The sequence below is a fragment of the Aphelocoma coerulescens genome, chromosome 8 (genome assembly GCF_041296385.1).
Source record: "Aphelocoma coerulescens isolate FSJ_1873_10779 chromosome 8, UR_Acoe_1.0, whole genome shotgun sequence".
NCBI classification, from domain to species: Eukaryota; Metazoa; Chordata; class Aves; order Passeriformes; family Corvidae; genus Aphelocoma; species Aphelocoma coerulescens.
In genome coordinates, this window is record NC_091022.1 from 1,744,728 (window position 1) to 1,760,443 (window position 15,716).

General features: G+C 55.5%; 1 protein-coding gene across 1 annotated transcript in view; it reads left to right on the plus strand.

Annotated features, from left to right (window-relative positions):
* The window catches only part of SEC16B (SEC16 homolog B, endoplasmic reticulum export factor), a 116,787-nt gene that overhangs the window by 8,830 nt on the left and 92,241 nt on the right, over positions 1 to 15,716 (plus strand). Inside the window, 17 exon segments of the mRNA XM_069022672.1 lie at positions 165 to 262; positions 1,215 to 1,296; positions 1,411 to 1,528; positions 2,072 to 2,183; positions 2,370 to 2,475; positions 3,133 to 3,273; positions 6,167 to 6,280; positions 6,912 to 6,984; positions 9,098 to 9,349; positions 9,829 to 9,899; positions 10,195 to 10,332; positions 10,499 to 10,606; positions 11,431 to 11,512; positions 11,615 to 11,712; positions 11,823 to 11,900; positions 12,216 to 12,526; positions 14,264 to 14,328. Coding sequence (XP_068878773.1) covers positions 165 to 262; positions 1,215 to 1,296; positions 1,411 to 1,528; positions 2,072 to 2,183; positions 2,370 to 2,475; positions 3,133 to 3,273; positions 6,167 to 6,280; positions 6,912 to 6,984; positions 9,098 to 9,349; positions 9,829 to 9,899; positions 10,195 to 10,332; positions 10,499 to 10,606; positions 11,431 to 11,512; positions 11,615 to 11,712; positions 11,823 to 11,900; positions 12,216 to 12,278 — 1,734 coding nt within the window. The 3' untranslated portion in view covers positions 12,279 to 12,526; positions 14,264 to 14,328.

Here is a 15,716-nt window from a genome sequence, read left to right on the forward strand (position 1 = left end):
AAGGGACTTGGAAGAGATTTGAACATGGAAAAGATTTTTGGAGGATGCTTCTTAAAGCCAGAGCAGTTATTGGGGCTCTTCTCCAAGCTGGAAGAACAGAGGAGCAGAGGAGGTGGGGAAGCAGAGTTGGTGCTAACCCTATTTCTTCTCCCCCTCTACTGCAGGAGGCTCTGGTCTGGGCCATGAGAAACCAGCTATGGGGCCATGCCCTGTTCCTCTCTAGCAAGATGGACCCTCGGACATACAGCTGGGTCCTCACTGGGTAAGTCGGAGAAGCTGAAGCAAGGTATGATGTTCCATGGCTGGCTTTCCAAGCCTTCTATCCCCTTCAGTGCCCCCTGACCTGGAAAAGAGCATTGATTCCAGCTGGAGCCCTTCCAGAGGGGGCAAAGGGGACAGAGGGCATCCATCTAGATAGGCCTGAGTCATTCAGACTTCCCAACAGGACAGGAGAAACCAAGTGGGGGGCTGGAAAGCAGGAGGTAAGCCATTCCCTGGAGATGCAGGGTTAATTTAGTCTGAATCTTCGGCTTTGCCCATGCTGCCCTAGCAAAGACAGCCTCGGGGCAGGGGCAGCTGAGCCATCTTTCCTGTGACCCAGCCCCGTCTCAGCTGTTCATCCCACTCTATGAGTGTTTTCTGGAGGAATTTAATGTACTTAGTCTGGATTGGGCTGATCCCTTCAGAGAGAGTTAAGCAGAAATTTTCTGTCTTGTGGAACCCAAATCCTTTTAAGGAGGTTTTATGCAGTGTTGTCCTGGAGACCTGCCTGCTCTGAAGGTAATACAGATCCTCATCCCCAGGGGCTGATGATCCTCTCTGACTCGTATTTGCAAGGGCATGGAGTGATAGGACAGGGAGGAATGGCTTGAGCTGAAGGAGGGTAGATTTGGATTAGATATTAGAAAAAAATTCTCCCCTCTGAGGGTGCTGAGGCCCTGGCACAGGGTGTCCAGAGAAGCTGTGGCTGCCCCATCCCTGGAAGTGTCCAAGGCCAGGTGGGACAGGGCGTGGAGCAACCTGGGATAGTGGGAGGTGTCCCTGCCTGTGGAAGGAGGCTTGGACTAGAAGGTGGCTTCCAGCTCAATCCATTTTTGGATTCTCTGGGAAACCCCTCAAGGCATCAGTTTCCTGGGGCATTTGGGATGTGCTCTGGGAGGTGAATGAAGGTTTGGGGTCCTGCTCTGCAGCCCTTCTCTGCTGTGTCCTCACAGGTTCACCAGCACACTGGCCACCAACGACCCGCTGCAGACCCTCTTCCAGCTCATGTCGGGAAGGATCCCTCAGGCAGCACTGGTCTGTGAGCAAGAGGCTGGCCCTGGCATGTGTTCCCCTGTGCTGTCACCTGCCTGTGACACCCACCTTTAGTGACCATCTCTGCTCACCTTTGCTCTCCTCATCTCCCTCCAGTGCTGCGGGGATGCCACGTGGGGGGACTGGAGGCCCCACCTGGCTGTGATGTTGTCCAACAAGGTTGGAGACACGGAGCTCAACCAGCGAGCCATCGTCACCATGGGAGACACTTTGGGTGAGCTGAGAGCAGTGGGAGCAGCTGGAACAGGGGCAGGCACTGCAGTGGCACCGTGCACATCCCTGCTGGGGGTGGTGCTGGGATGGCTGTGCCCGTGCCCCCGGAGCTGCAGTGCCTGCGGGGTGGCAGGGGTGAGGTGCCAGTGGATCCTCAGATGGATCGGGCTCAGGCGCATCCATTAGCTGCTCTCGTGGAGACAGCTGGAGCAGCTGGGCCCAGGGAAGGTGTAGGTGACTGCAGGGACTGAGCCTTGCTCCCAGTGGTGGGATTTCATGCCAGTAACGGCACCCTGCAAGAGTTGGATCTGGCCCTGCTCGGGCTCCCCTAGTTCTACCACTGAACTGAAACCTCCCAAAACAAAAAGCAGCGACTGGGGAAAACGGACAAAAAACAGGGACAAGAGAGGGATCAGGGTCTGTGTGGGCAGGAAAGTGAGGCAGTTGGGTTTGGGTTTTTGCGTGAGCTTGAGGGCCTCCAAAGCAAAGCTGCCCACGTGGTGATGTCTCAGGACTAAGGGTTTGTCTTTTTCCTGCCATGCAGCCAGCAAAGGAGCAGTCGAAGCAGCTCATTTCTGCTACCTGATGGCAGATATTCCTTTTGGTTACTTCGGAGCAAAGGCAGATCGCATGGCCCTGCTGGGCAGCAGCCGCCGGTGAGCGAGCACTGGAGGCTGGGGTTCTTGCCAGAGTCCCCTGTCCCACATTTTCCCCATCCCTGGGATCTCACTTTTATGCAAAAGCAACCCCTGTTCGGGGTTTTTCCTGCTGCAATGTGTGCTCTGTGTGGGGCTGCTTGCGGAGGGAGCTCTGGTCACTGACCCTGCTCCTCTCCTCTGCAGCCAGGCCTTTTCCCAGTTTGCCAGGACAGAGGCCATCCAGAGGATGGAAATTTTTGAGTACTGCCAGCAGCTGCGACAGCCCGAATCCTTCCTGCTCCCCTTCCAGGTAGAGGATATGCTCAACTACATCTTGTACAGCAGCTCAGACTTGCCCCAAAACATGCACCCGTCTCCCTGAAGCCTGGAATTCAAGCTGTTCCTGAGGCTTGTCCCCTTACTGGGCTTTGGGAATGATGGGGAAGTTGCCTTGGCCAAGGGATTCAGGCAGGGCAGATTTTGGGGTGCACAGTGTGTCTGACCAGTGCTTGCTCAGGTCTCATTGCCTTCCTGCTCTCTGGTGAGCTTTTCCTATTGCAAAGCAGCACCCAGCTGTTGCTGCCTTGGGCACCATGGATTTGGATGTGTATATCCCTGGAAGTGTTCAAGGCCAGGCTGGATGGGGCTTGGAACGACCTGGCCTAGTGGAAGGTGTCCCTGCCCATGGCAGGGGGGTGGATCAAGATGAGCTTTAGTGTCTCTTCCAACCCGAACCATCCTGGGATTCTGTGAAGCTGCCGTGCTCCTCCCTGCCTGGTTCAAGGAGGGGGGCTGGATGCCTCCATGGGGATGGGTGGAAGTGGTCCCTGGCTGCAGGTGACCTCTGGGTGCTGAGGCTCCAGGGTGCTCCGAGTCACGCTGGGGCGACGTGCCACGGCATAGGGCACCCACAGACTTACCCATCTCCCTGCTCCCACCTGTGACTGCTCTGCTTCCCTCTCCCAAGGCGTACAAGCTGCTCTATGCCTCCCGCCTGGCCGACCACGGGCTGCCAGCCCAGGCCCTGCAGTACTGCGAGCACATCGGCACCGCGCTCCTGCGCCGGGACCCGGCCGCGCACCCCGTCCTGGCCCGGCAGGTGGTGAGGGTGAGTCTGGGCCTCCTGCATCCCAAGCAGGGCCTGACACCTGCTCAGGACCTGCTGGGGTGGGAAGCATCCTCAGGGTTTCCCGTGGGTGGGAGTGGTTGGCAGCTCTGAGCAGCCCCCCAGGGTTTGCTGCCAAGTACAGCAAAGCCAACACCTCCACAGGGTTTCTAATCCCCGTGGATTTAGGGTAGGAAACAAAGGTGTTATGCTGCCTGCCAAGAAGGAGCAGAGTTATTTGGAAGCAAAGGATGTTTTTAAATCTGGAGGGTGTTTCTGAACTTCTAAATGTCACCAACTTAAGAAGTGAAGTCTAAGCGCACATTTCCCCTCCAGCACATCATCTACAATTTTCTGTACCTCCTGAGGGGTGTGTTTTGGGATGGCAGTGAGAGGGAGCATGGCCCAGCTTGTAGCACCAAGTGCAGCCCCTCTTCTGCCTGAGGAGGGGCCTGGGGCAGAAAGGGGTGAAGGAGTGTCCCAGGTCCCCCCAGAAGGCTGGGCTCTCACGAGGACAGGGCAGTGCTGAGGCTGCTTGTCGCCTTCCTCCAGCCTTTAGGACCAGGTTGGACGGGGCTTTGAGGAGCCTGGCCTAGTGGCAGGGGGGTTAGAACAAGATGAGCTTTAGGGTCCCTTCCAACCCCAAACTGCTCTTTGATTCTATGAGAGGGGCTAAAGCCATGGTGCTGTGAGGTAAGGGGCAGCATGACGCCTGTCTGAAGTGGGTGCTGCTGAGTTCACCCAAAATTTGGCTGGCGCTGCTTCCTCGCCCCGTCACTGAAGCCTATTTACTGTCTAACAGCCTCTCAGATCTGCTGTTCTGCTGGGGATAATGCTTCTCCTGGGAGAAAACACTTTCATCTGGAAAACTAGTGCATTCGTAGATGCTCTTGTCTTTGATGTTCTAGACTGTGTTACAAATTATGATACACATTAGTGTTTGATTAAGACTTCCCCTCTTTTGAAGCTGGGGACGATCTACAACCAGGTGCTGGTTCATTAATACTGGATCAAAGTGCACATTTGCTTTTGGATTAAACATTCCCCCCATTTAGGAGTAATCACGCTTATAATTTCCTTTTTCCTGTGATTGATTTAGGACGAGCATAGGTGTGTTTGTAGAGAGGTGGGACAGTGGGTCTGTAGGTAGTGCAGGCTCCTGGCTGGCCGCTGGGTTACATTTCTCTCATGGCCAGCCCAATCCCACTCTGGGGTCCAGCTGTGCGGGTCCTGTCTTGCTGTAAACTCAAGTGTGTTTTGTGCTGGTTTGGAGTTTGTTTTTGAAAGGTTCAAGAACAGAAAGAAATAGCTGCTGGGGACTGGTGCAGGGAGGATAGGTGAGTCTTGTGTGGCTGAGCTGCACAGTCACCTCTGGGTGGCTTTTGGCAGCCCTCAAGGGGGCAGCCTCATAGCAAAGCTAAGTGAGGATAAGTGAGCATGAAGTATCCAGGGGAAACTGGAGAAATCCCCAAGAACCATAGAATGGTTTGGGTTGGAAGGGACCTCAGAGATCATCTTGTTCCAACTCCCCTGCCATGGGGGACACCTTGTACTAGATCAGGGTGCTGGTGGGCTGATACCGGCGAGAGAAAATTCAGTAAAGACATGGACGAAGAGCGGTGCTTTGAGTGCCATCTCCCCTCACCCAGCTGTCCTAAAACTGGATCCTTGTCTAAACAGCTCCTCCAGACAGGGAGTTAGCTCTGCAGGGAGCCCTGCATCTCACCTCAGACTCCTGAGTCGCCCTAGAAGAGACTCTTGCTCTGCTGAAGGGAGCTGAAGCCCCAGGACACCGAGGCGGCTGCAGCCAGGGCAGCACAGACCCCTCTTCTGCAGGAGAAATCAAACACACAGCAGCAATACTGCAGAGAGGGACCTGGGGGAGATAGTGGAGCATGGAAAAAATACTGAGCAGCAGCATAACAGGATGCTGTTACAAAAGAAAAAAAATAACCCACCCGTGTTACAGTGTTATTCTGGGTTGTGAGAGCACAGCTGGCATATCTGAGACAAGGAGATGATAATCCCCCCATGCTGGGGTCTCAGGGGTCTTGGCTGGGGCCTGTTTGTGCTGCTGCATGTGGAGACAGGGCTAAATTGGAGTGAGCATGGGAGTGGAGAGCTGCGGTGATAAGAGATTGAGGGGAAAATGACCTGTGAAGAAGGCCTCAGGGTTATTTCTTCTAGGCAAGATAGGGTGGGGGAGAAAGGGGTATGAGGGATGTGATAACAGCCCTCCAGCACGAAGGAGGCTGCTCGTGGGGGATGCTGCCTGGCTCTTCTCACGGCTTCCACCGGAGCAGGCATAGAGAGGCTTAATTTGCAGCAGGGAAGATTTCACTCAGGTAGTGAGAAAAAACTTTTTAGCTCTAAGGACGTCAAGCATCAGGACAAGCCTGGGAGGCTGCGAAATCTTCTCAGAGATTTGTAAATGCAGATCAGACAAACACCAGCTCCCATCCGTCCTCATGGGGTAGGTGAGGAGCTGATGAGCTGCCCTGGGAGCTGGGCTCTTTCCAGGGCTCCTGGTGGGGTGTCCTGCACACCTGCCAGTGCCCCAGGATGGCTGTAGGGTGGGATTAAAGGCACTCCTTTTCCTCAGCCAGGAGAAAGGAGGGTGACAGTTACCTGTGTCCTTGGTGTGAGGAGCATCTTTGACACAGGCATTTTGGCATCTCTGTGGAGGTGCTGAGCCAGCCCTGCTGAGACTGTGGGGCACGGGATGGGCTGGCACCTCCGTGGCAGTGTGGGAGAGGGAACAAATCCTGCATGAGAGGCTGCTGCTCTTTTACCCCCCATTACAAAGTGATGCTGTTTCCCTGAGCCCGTGTGCCCAGCCAGGTGTGAGGGATCCCTGTGGGTCTGACACATGTGATGATCCCTGCTGTCCCTGCAGCTGGCTGAGCGGCTGAAGCTCTGCGACCCTCTGCTCCTGGAGATGCCGGAGCAGGACCAGGAGCTGGAGCCCGACTGGCTGGACCAGCTCCGAGCCTGCTGCCAGGAGTGGGAGGTAAGGAGGGGTGAGGATGCAGTGGGACAGCTGCTCTGTATGGTGGTTTGTCTGCAGGAGCATCCTCCTGCTCTTCCCTGAACCCGAGGGGATGGAGGTTCAAAAGCTGTTGTTCTTCTTTGGCTTGTGAACTCCAAGATGTGGTCTCTGCCCTGGGACCTGTGGATTCTAGTGGCAGCAAGTGCCTGAGGGCTGCAGAGCTTCACACAGGGCAAAACACTCCTTGTTTTGGCTCCTGGGAGGGCAGGCAGGGGCTGGTGGGTGAGTGATGGTCTCCCTTTGCAGGGAGGACATCGCAGAGGTCACTGGTGGGTGTCCTCTTGGGTCTTTTAACTGTGGTCCGGTGCTTGGATTAATGCCCTTCATTCAGATTTCACATCTGCTTTTGGTTTTGTGGTCTTTTCCATCTCGTTTCCCCTCCTGCCTGCCCTCAGGGGTGCTGCAGCTCCTCTCACTTGTTGGGAAAGAGCTGTGTCCGTGCTGGTGTGGGTCTCTCCTGCAGCCTGGGGTGGGCTGTGAGCCTCAGATCCACGAGCACTGTGCTTTCCTTTGCATTGCCTTCGTGGTTCCCTTAGTCTTTGTCCCGTGCCATCCTTTTTCCTCTCCATTTTACCCTGTTTTCCCTCTGCAGGTGGAAGATGCTCTTCCTCCAGAGGCGGCACCCGCTCAGCTCGAGCTGCCCTGTGCTGTTTTACCCATGGCAGGTAAATAAAACAAAGCAGCAGGTTGTGGTCACCACAGCGGGCTTCTCCCTGGGTGGAATTGTGCTGCCGTGGGCTGGGAAGCAGCTTCCCCTTCCCTGGAGTTTTTACCAGCAGCAGCTCCTTGCATCCCCCCAGAGCTCGGAGCTGCTGCTCCTGCCGGGATGCATCCCTCAGGCATGGGCTGCAAAGCGAGGGCTTGGTGCTCTGTCCTCGTACAAAGGCTGAGTAATTGGGCCTAATTACCACAGCTCCGGGGGTCCCTCAGCGTGCCGTGGGAGGAGAAGAGGAGCTGGGGGTGGGTGTTGGATGAGCCTCGCAGCTGAGCCTCAGGGGAGACGGCCCCGTTCCCCGGCAGTCCTCCGAGGGTGAAAAATGGAGCCGAACTAAAGGGATTTCACACTTACAGAGCAAAGGATTCGGGAAGGAGCCCGTCCTGCCGTGTGCCAGGCTGCAGGATGCCTGTGCCTGAAGACCCAGCATTTCTCCTTCCCTGCTGCCTCTTTGATCCCTTTGCTTTGCCCTTTGGGGACCCCAAGAGTCCCCTCCAGTGCCAATCCACCCAGAGGGCCCAGAGACACCAAGATGAGGGACACAGCCATCCCCTGGTGTCCAGGGAAGAGCAGGGGAGCTTTTCTTTCCCAGCTGGGCAGGCATCCATTGGGATGTCCCGTTGAGGAGAAGTCAGGGGCTGGTGACACACTGGTGTTCCTTCACATCCACCTCCACCAGCAGGACACTCCCACACAGTCCCCTGCTCCTTGGATCTGGCTTTCTGCTGGGAATGCTGGCACTGAAGTGTGGAGAACAGAGGCTGATGCAGACAGGATGAAACACAACTAATTCCTTCAAGCCGTTTCTTCCTATCAGCTTTCCCTGCTGCTGCCAAATTCCTTTTCAAAGAGCTCTGCCAGGCAGTAAAAAGGATCATCAATCCTGATTGCCTTCTGCTGCCATCAGGGCTGAGACTGTGATCTTCCTTCCCTGGAAGGAAGTTGCAGGTGTGATGATCCCATTGCCTTGGCTTCTCCGAGCAGCCAGGTCTGCTCCGTGTGGTCTCCACAGCTCACCTTCCCTATGCTTGGCCCTTTTCTTCATTCTGAAGGCCGTCCAGAGTCACCACCTGAGGGACCTGCATGCAGAGAAAGCTGGCTTGGTGCTGAATCCATCCATCTTGGAAAGATAAAGGCCAAAGCAGGTGCCAAGCTGGGATCCACATGGTCCTCTCTCTCCATCCTTACAACCTGGGCTGTCCTCCCTGACTTGTTCCAGCTGAGCTTGCCAGGCAGCATGAATTTGAGCATCCATCCTCCTCCCTGTGGATCTCGAGCATCTCCAGGCCATGTGGGAGCAGCTCACAGGTGTGAAGCCAACCCTGAGTGGGCTGCAGGTGATGCTGGCAGCAAAGTAAAAGGTTTGGTAGCACTGCATCAGGAGGTGCCATAGTCCTTCCTGATGGGATCTGGGTCCTGCCTGCCCCGTCTCACAGCAATGGGAGAGGAATTTCCCAGTGCCCAGTGTTTCTGGCAGGAGGCTGCCGAGCTGGAATAAGCTGGACACACACCTGGGACCAAGGTGTGTGTTAAATAAAACAAATCCCACTCGCTCATCCTGCCTTTCAAACAAAAAAAATCCCAACCCTGAATAAATCTGCCTAAAGCGAGGAACTCATCCGTGGGTGCTGCTGTGGAACAGGAATGAAGGCTGCCTGGCGAATCTTTCCTGCTCAGGGTGTGCAGCAGGAGTGGGGGAAAAGGCTGGAGGCCTCAGACTCTTTTGAGCTGCTGGTGCATGCTGCTTGTGGGCTCTGCTTCCATAGCATTCCCCTCCTGAGTTCATTTATAACCTCAGGCACATTCCCAGGATTTAAAATTTTTTTTTTGCCCCTATCTTTCCCATCCCACCTTCCTTGAAACCTCTGGAAGGTTCCTGTTGCTGTGCTGTGTCCTACCTCCTCCCTTGCCTGGTCTCTGGAGCCTTTCCTCATACCCCCAGCTCCTGCTGCTGTGTAGTGGAAAAGGGGAGAAATCTGAGCAACAGCCTGCTAGAATTATAAACATTATAAAAATTGGAAACTCCTGAGGTGTGGGTGTTTTTTTTTTTTTTTTTTTTGCAGATGGAGAGCCTGGCAATGAGATCCCCCAGAGCGAAGACTACCAGTATGACCAGTGGTTCGAGCCTGTGCCACCCCAGGCACCTAGCTCCCAGGAGGACGTGTCCCTCTGGTCCCCAGCACCTGCTCAGGTCGTGGCATCGCCGCTGCCCAGCGTTGGGAGAGAGCTGCAGCCCCCTGGGCCTGGCCAAGGGACACGTGCCCCTCCAGGAGGGGATTCTGCTGAGCCCCCTCCGCAGCCGGTGCTGCCAGCAGGTAAGAGCTGCAGCCTTGTCTCTCTGCAAAAATCACAGAATCCCAGGATGATGTGCATGAGGAAAGGACATTAAAGATCATCTCCTTCCAGCCCCCTGCTACAGGGCAGGGAAACCTTTCAGTAGACCAGGTTGCTCCAAGCCGCATCCAGCCTGGCCTTGGGCACTTCCAGAGATCCAGGGGCAGCCACAGCTTCTCTGGGCACCCTGTGCCAGGGCCTGCCCACCCTCACAGGGAGGAACTTCTTCCTTAGAAGTCGCCTTTGAGATGCACCAGTTCAGCCTCACCACTTACTCCGTGGTGCTGGCAGGGACAGGAACCAGAACGGCCTTTTGCAGCTCTTGGGGGACATTTTGGCCACCACATGGGTGGCTGTGCTCTGGAGAGTGGCATGGTAGAAGCCCTGGAAATACCTCTGATGGATACATCCGGAGCTCCTCAGATCAAACCTTGACTGTGTCCTTCCCTCTGCTCCACAGGAGAAGCTGGGGAGCCCTGGGGTGCCAGGCTGTCCCCTGGAGAGCTGCAGCCAGCCCTCCCAGAAGAGCAGGTGAGTCAGAGGGGCCAGGGAGACCATCCCAGTGAGGGTCCTGGCTGGATTTGGGACATGTTGACCCATCCTTCCCTGCATGGAACTTGCATGGAATACCCCCATCATGGTGCCAGTTGTTCCCTTGTACCCTGCTGTGGGTGCTCTTGCTCCCCAGCTGCTGTGTAAGGCATGTGGGGGTCCCTGGGGGTGCTTTCCATGACTTGTGGTGTGGAGCAGTCCCAGGGGCACTCTGACCATGCTCGGTGCAGCTCCTCCGGGAACAGCACGTGGCAGCTTCGCTGTCTGATGCCAGGAGGAGTTACCCACGAGGATCCGGACGGTCTCGGAGACCTCCACAGTCTCCCTGGGGGACAGCCGGCCCTCCTTGGACAGCGCAGATGAGGACGCTGCCCAAGAGCTGGCGGAGGCCATGAAGCCAGAGGAGGACAAGGTGAACATGCCAGAGCCATCATGAGCCTCAGGCACTGAGCTTGCCTATTCTCTGATGCCAGCCCTGCCCCTGGAATAATGGTGCCCACTCCCAGCAGGGACCTGGGGGATGCTGGCATCCATCCACCCCTTCTTATTCCTTTCCACTCCTTTCCTCCACTTCCCAGAGCTCTGGATTCAGGTGGTTTGGCTGGTTTCGGTCGAAACCCACCAAGGAAACTTCTCCCAAAGCTGAGTCTGAGACAGACCCAGACTCTCTCACATCAGGACCACAGGTAGGGGACAAAAGGCCATCCTGTCCCTGGTGACACGCAGGGTGCAGCTGTGAGAACGGGCAACACATCTCCCCATCACCCACTGCTTCTCCCTCTGTCCTCGTGCAGGGGCCGTGGCCGTTCTCTGTGGGGACAGAGCAGGACTGGGAGCCCTTTTAGCCTGGAAGTGAATCCTTGATAAATATTAGCTCTAAATTCACAAAGCCTCTTTGATCCATGAGGTCATTCAAGCCCTCAGCAAACTCTGCAGGGATCGCTTGCCCTCCGCTGGAGCGGAACGCAGCAGCTGCGAGCGGCAGTGCTGTGGCAGGTTTTAGGAGATGCAGGAAAGGGAAAACCTCTTTAATTGGAAGTGCAGCAGCGAGGGGGAAGCAGCCATACGTGGTTATCCCAGACCTGGCCAACTCCTCATGGTGTCACATCCCTGGGGGTGGGGCTTGGAATGAGAACCTCCCCTGGAAATTTCTTCCCGGTTGAGAATGACCTACAGTCTCAGAGCAAGAAATGTTGGGATATTCTTCTAAAACAAGCAGGAGATGGAGAACGGAAGGGGACCCATGGACCTTGGCCCGTCACGCTGTACCCAGGCTTGGTGTCCAGCCTCCTGCCTAATTTTGAACTCTGAGGCTGGTTTAGCTTTGTGCCAGGGTTGCTTGCCCTGACCCTGTAGCCCCTCCTTAGCCATGTTTCCTGCAGCTCCTGGGGTACCTCTCCAGCAGGACAGGTGCAGAAGGGGTACCCCAAAAGCCTGGTGTGGTGCCTGGTGCAGAGGTCATCTCCCCACACAAGGAGCTTCTGCTCTAAACAGGTGGATGTGATTTCAGGAGCAGACGTCACCATCCCCACCCGATGCCCCTCTCCCAGCTGGCACAAACCCCATCGCTCAGCCTCTCGCCAGAAATCCCGGTAAATACCGCGTGGGTCCCCGCACCTCTCTCCCCTGTCAGCCTTTTACAAGTTTCTCCTCTTAATTTTAAGTTGGCTTTTGTTTTTGGTTGCTGGCCCTAGGAGGAACGCAGGGTGAAAGTACCTCTGCTGTTAGTCCCGTGCCTGCAGAGGTGAAAGGCTCATGGGAGGAGGATGGAGGGCAGTCAGCAGGACAGCAGGTGAGGAGAGGAGGGAAGCGTATCCGTGTGTGATGGGGGTGTCCAGGACACCTCTCTGCTTGGGGTGGCTCTGAAACTGGGGCGTGTCTGTCAAGTTTCTTTCTCTTCAGTCCTTCAAGACCGGCTACCCTGGACCTCTCCCACCATTGGCTTCAATCCCTCTCTTCAACCCAGCCCAGGTGTCTCGGGTGAGAGCATTTTCCTGAGGGGGTGGTGCTGCACTGGGCTGGGGGTGGCTCCTGACTTTGGGGGAGGAGCTGTCTCCTGGATTTTGGAGTGGTGCCAGATTTCAGGTGATCTGCTGTGGGCAGGGGGATTTAGGTGATACCAGTCCTGGGTATAAGGGTTTTTGTACAAAAATCAATTGTGGGAGGACAGTGATGGGGGGGTGTGATGAATGAGTGAAATGGAGGAAGGATGCTTATGGTTGCATCCTGATGATGGCAAATCAACGTTTTGGGGTACAGCCCGTTGTTTACACCACCTCTCTCTCTGTTTTGCAGCTTGCTGCCCGACCCACCCAACCCAGGCTGCTTTCCCAGCATCGCTACCCCAAGCCACTGTGAGGTGGTGGGTGGGGACAGCAAAGACCAATTGATGGAAGTTTTTTTTTTAACCAAAACGGTGTCTGTGGTTATTTCAGATGGGGTGGCAGAGGCTGGGCCTGCTTGGTGAGGGGTGTTGTAAAATAAGGGGGAGGTTTCTGGGTTTCAAAGTCAATAAATGGGGAGGGTGTGGAGCTGAGATGGGGCTGAACAGTTTGGCCACCCAGGTGGGACCCCAGGCATCCACCTTCCTCCTTCATAAAAATTAGGTCTGGTTTGTATAACTCGTTGTCATCCCTTATGTACGGTTCCTGAAGCCCCATCCAATCTTTCTTTTTAGCTTTCTTTGATAATATTTAGATATTTATACACATTTTAATCAAGTCCTCTCTCAGCTGCCTCTTCACTCACTCAACCTTTCCTCATAAGCGAAATGCTCCTTAATGATCTTTGTTGCCCTCTGCTGGGCGCCAGGGTTGGGGTTTTAAACTCAGGATTAAACAGGGGTGGGAGTGGAGCATTAAGGTGTCAGGGTTGGGGTTAGAAGGTCAGTAATGAATAGGGGGTAGGAGTGGAATATTAAGGTGCCAGGTTTGGGGTTATAAAGTTAATAATGAATAGGGATAGGGGTGGAGCATTAAGGTGCCAGGTTTGGGGTTATGAAGTCAGTAATGAATAGGGGTAGGAGTGGAGCATTAAGGTGCCAGGTTTGGGGTTATGAAGTCAGTAATGAATAGGGATAGGGGTGGAGCATTAAGGTGCCAGGTTTGGGGTTATAAAGTTAATAATGAATAGGGATAGGGGTGGAGCATTAAGGTGCCAGGTTTGGGGTTATGAAGTCAGTAATGAATAGGGGTAGGAGTGGAGCATTAAGGTGCCAGGTTTGGGGTTATGAAGTCAGTAATGAATAGGGATAGGGGTGGAGCATTAAGGTACCAGGTTTGGGGTTATGAGGTCAGTAATGAATAGGGATAGGGGCGGAATATTGGGGTGTCTGGGGACGGTAAGGTGGGTGGGGACAATGGAAAAGAAAAAGTGTCCGGGGGAGAGTAGTCTGAATTGGGTTATGGGGCGCTGCCCCACCTCACCCATTGGACTCAGCGCGCCGGCCGTGAGTCTGTCTCAAAGCGCCGCGGGGCCACGAGCATCCGCCGGGGTCCGCGAGGGAACCGCCGCGGCTTCTCCTGCCCGGGCCGGCCCGCGCGGCGCCCCCCCTTGCTGGTGGCTCACTCGCCCGTCGCGGGCGGGGCCCTGCTGGGGCCGCGGGCGGCCCTTCCCTCAGACCTTCCCCGAGGCGGGGCGCGGGTGACGCGCACCCCGTGCGTGGCCTCGGCAGTGAGCTTCCCCCGGACGCCTGCGGACCCGCCCCGGCCGCTATATACGGCCTCGCTAGGGCCGCTGCTTTTAGCTCACGGTGAGAAGCGGTGCTACCCAGCGTGCACTGCGCTATATGCAGATTAGAAGCCGCCCATTGGTCGGGAGAGGGGCTGGGGGCGTGTCCCCCGTGTGAAGGGGAAAGGCGGCCGCCCGGGCTGGGGTGGGAGGTGCGGCCGCGGGCGCTCGCGGCGCCCTTGTGGTGGGCAGTGGGGCTGACACCTGCCCGTGGCAAGCCGAGGGGTCTCCATCTAGATCCGAAGGACTGTGGGGCTAAAACTTGCCTGTGATGGGATGGGGAGCCCCCCACCCGTGGCGGAGCGTAGGGTTCGGGCCTGTGCGCCCAATCTGGGGTCCAAGCCCTGTTGGTGGCAGGCTGTGGGGCTGGGGCCCACTGGGGACGGGCTCTGGGGCCGAGTCCAGGCTGCCCTGGGCAGCTCCAGGGAGGTGCTGTGGGGGCCGGCGGTAGTGGTGAGTGTGTGGATGGCTTTAAACACCACCCCCCACCCCCCCCGACCCACAGTTTAGGGGCTGATGGTTTTTAATAATACCAGGGTATCACGGCCGATGCAAACTCAGGGCACCTGCCTGGGCAGATAAAGGTGGCCTCACCTGGCTGTCCCTTCCTCCAGGGCTGCTCGGCTCCCAGGACGGCAGAGCTGGAAGTGACTGGCCAAGCCCAGGATGCTGCGCTGGGGTGAGTCTGGCTGACTGCAGCACACAATCCCAGCGGGTTTCCTGAGGATGGGCTCCTAATTCTGGGATGTTTCTGCCTCTGTGGGTGCAGGGGGAGGGACCCCCACGTTGCTGGATGTCCTCACAGCCCTGTGTGCATCCACGCACCTTTAAGTCCCTTAGGCCCAGCTGCAGCACGCTTTGGGCAGCTCTTTGGGGGGGTCACTATGTTGCTTTTTGGCCCGGCAGAGGCTTTTTGCTTCCCCACAGTCCTTAGAGTCGGCTTAAAGGGGTGTGAGTGTGCAAATCTCTCACCTCAGGCATTAGACATCCTGCTCTTCTAAGACTGAACGTGGTCTATCCTGTTACTCAGGCAATCTCTTTTTCAGAGGAAAATGATAAATACAGGGGACTTCTTGCTTGTGGAAGTTGCAGATCTGGCAAATAATTTTAGAAACAAATCCTGTGATTTTAGGATTGCTCCCCAGATTTTTGGTTTCTGACTCTACACTTTGTCCCCCTGAGGTTGTAAGGCGTCAAATAACAAAACTTTTCTGAAGTAGAGTGTGCTGCAAATCCCCTTAGACTCAGTGTGCAGCCATGCACATGGGGTACAGGAGGTTCTTTGCTTGCCTGTTGCACTCTTGATACCTCGTTTGGAGATCAAGGGTCATGGGAGAGTTTAGAGGCTGAATCAGCCTTACCTGATGCACCTGAGCTGGGAATCAACATCAGGTAAAAAACTAAAAATAAAACCAGTGTGTGGCTTCTTCCACCAGGGAGATTGCCTCATTTTTGGTGAGAGGTGATTTTCCATTAGCTACTTTCTGTACATGGGAATGTGGAGGTAGGGCAGCTGTCTGCTTGGACTGGGAGGGCTGAAGGAGCTGAATTTTCCTGTGGGGCTTTGGTTTTTTCAGAGGTTGGGAATATCCTAGGGAACCTGGGTACGTGGAAAGTTTGCCTGTGAGTTGCTTTCTTGTGGCCTCCCAGTGAACTCCAGGTAAACTGGGACTAAGACTCTCTTTTCCTTCTCCATCCTCTCCTGAGAGCAGTGGGAATGCATTAACCTGATGCTAATCGTTAGCATGACTGATGGGAGCAATTAGGGTCTGTAATTGAGATCTAGTCTCTGCATGTGGAGTGCTGTAGTGCAGCCTGGGGAAGTTCTCTGCTAAACACCCTGAGCTGTGATGCTTCCAGGAAGCCCTGGGGTGCTCCTAAATGCTACTGCCCTTGGAGGGAGTTGTGTGTGTTCCCTGCACTGGGCTAACTCTACCTGAAACAGCAATTTAATCCAGATTTACAGCCTTGTTTTGCTGGATGTTGCTTCCTCCAACAGCATCCCCCTGCTCAGGGTTGCTGAGAGGAGGCACTGCTGTGCCTGACGTTGCACTTTGGGCATCTTTG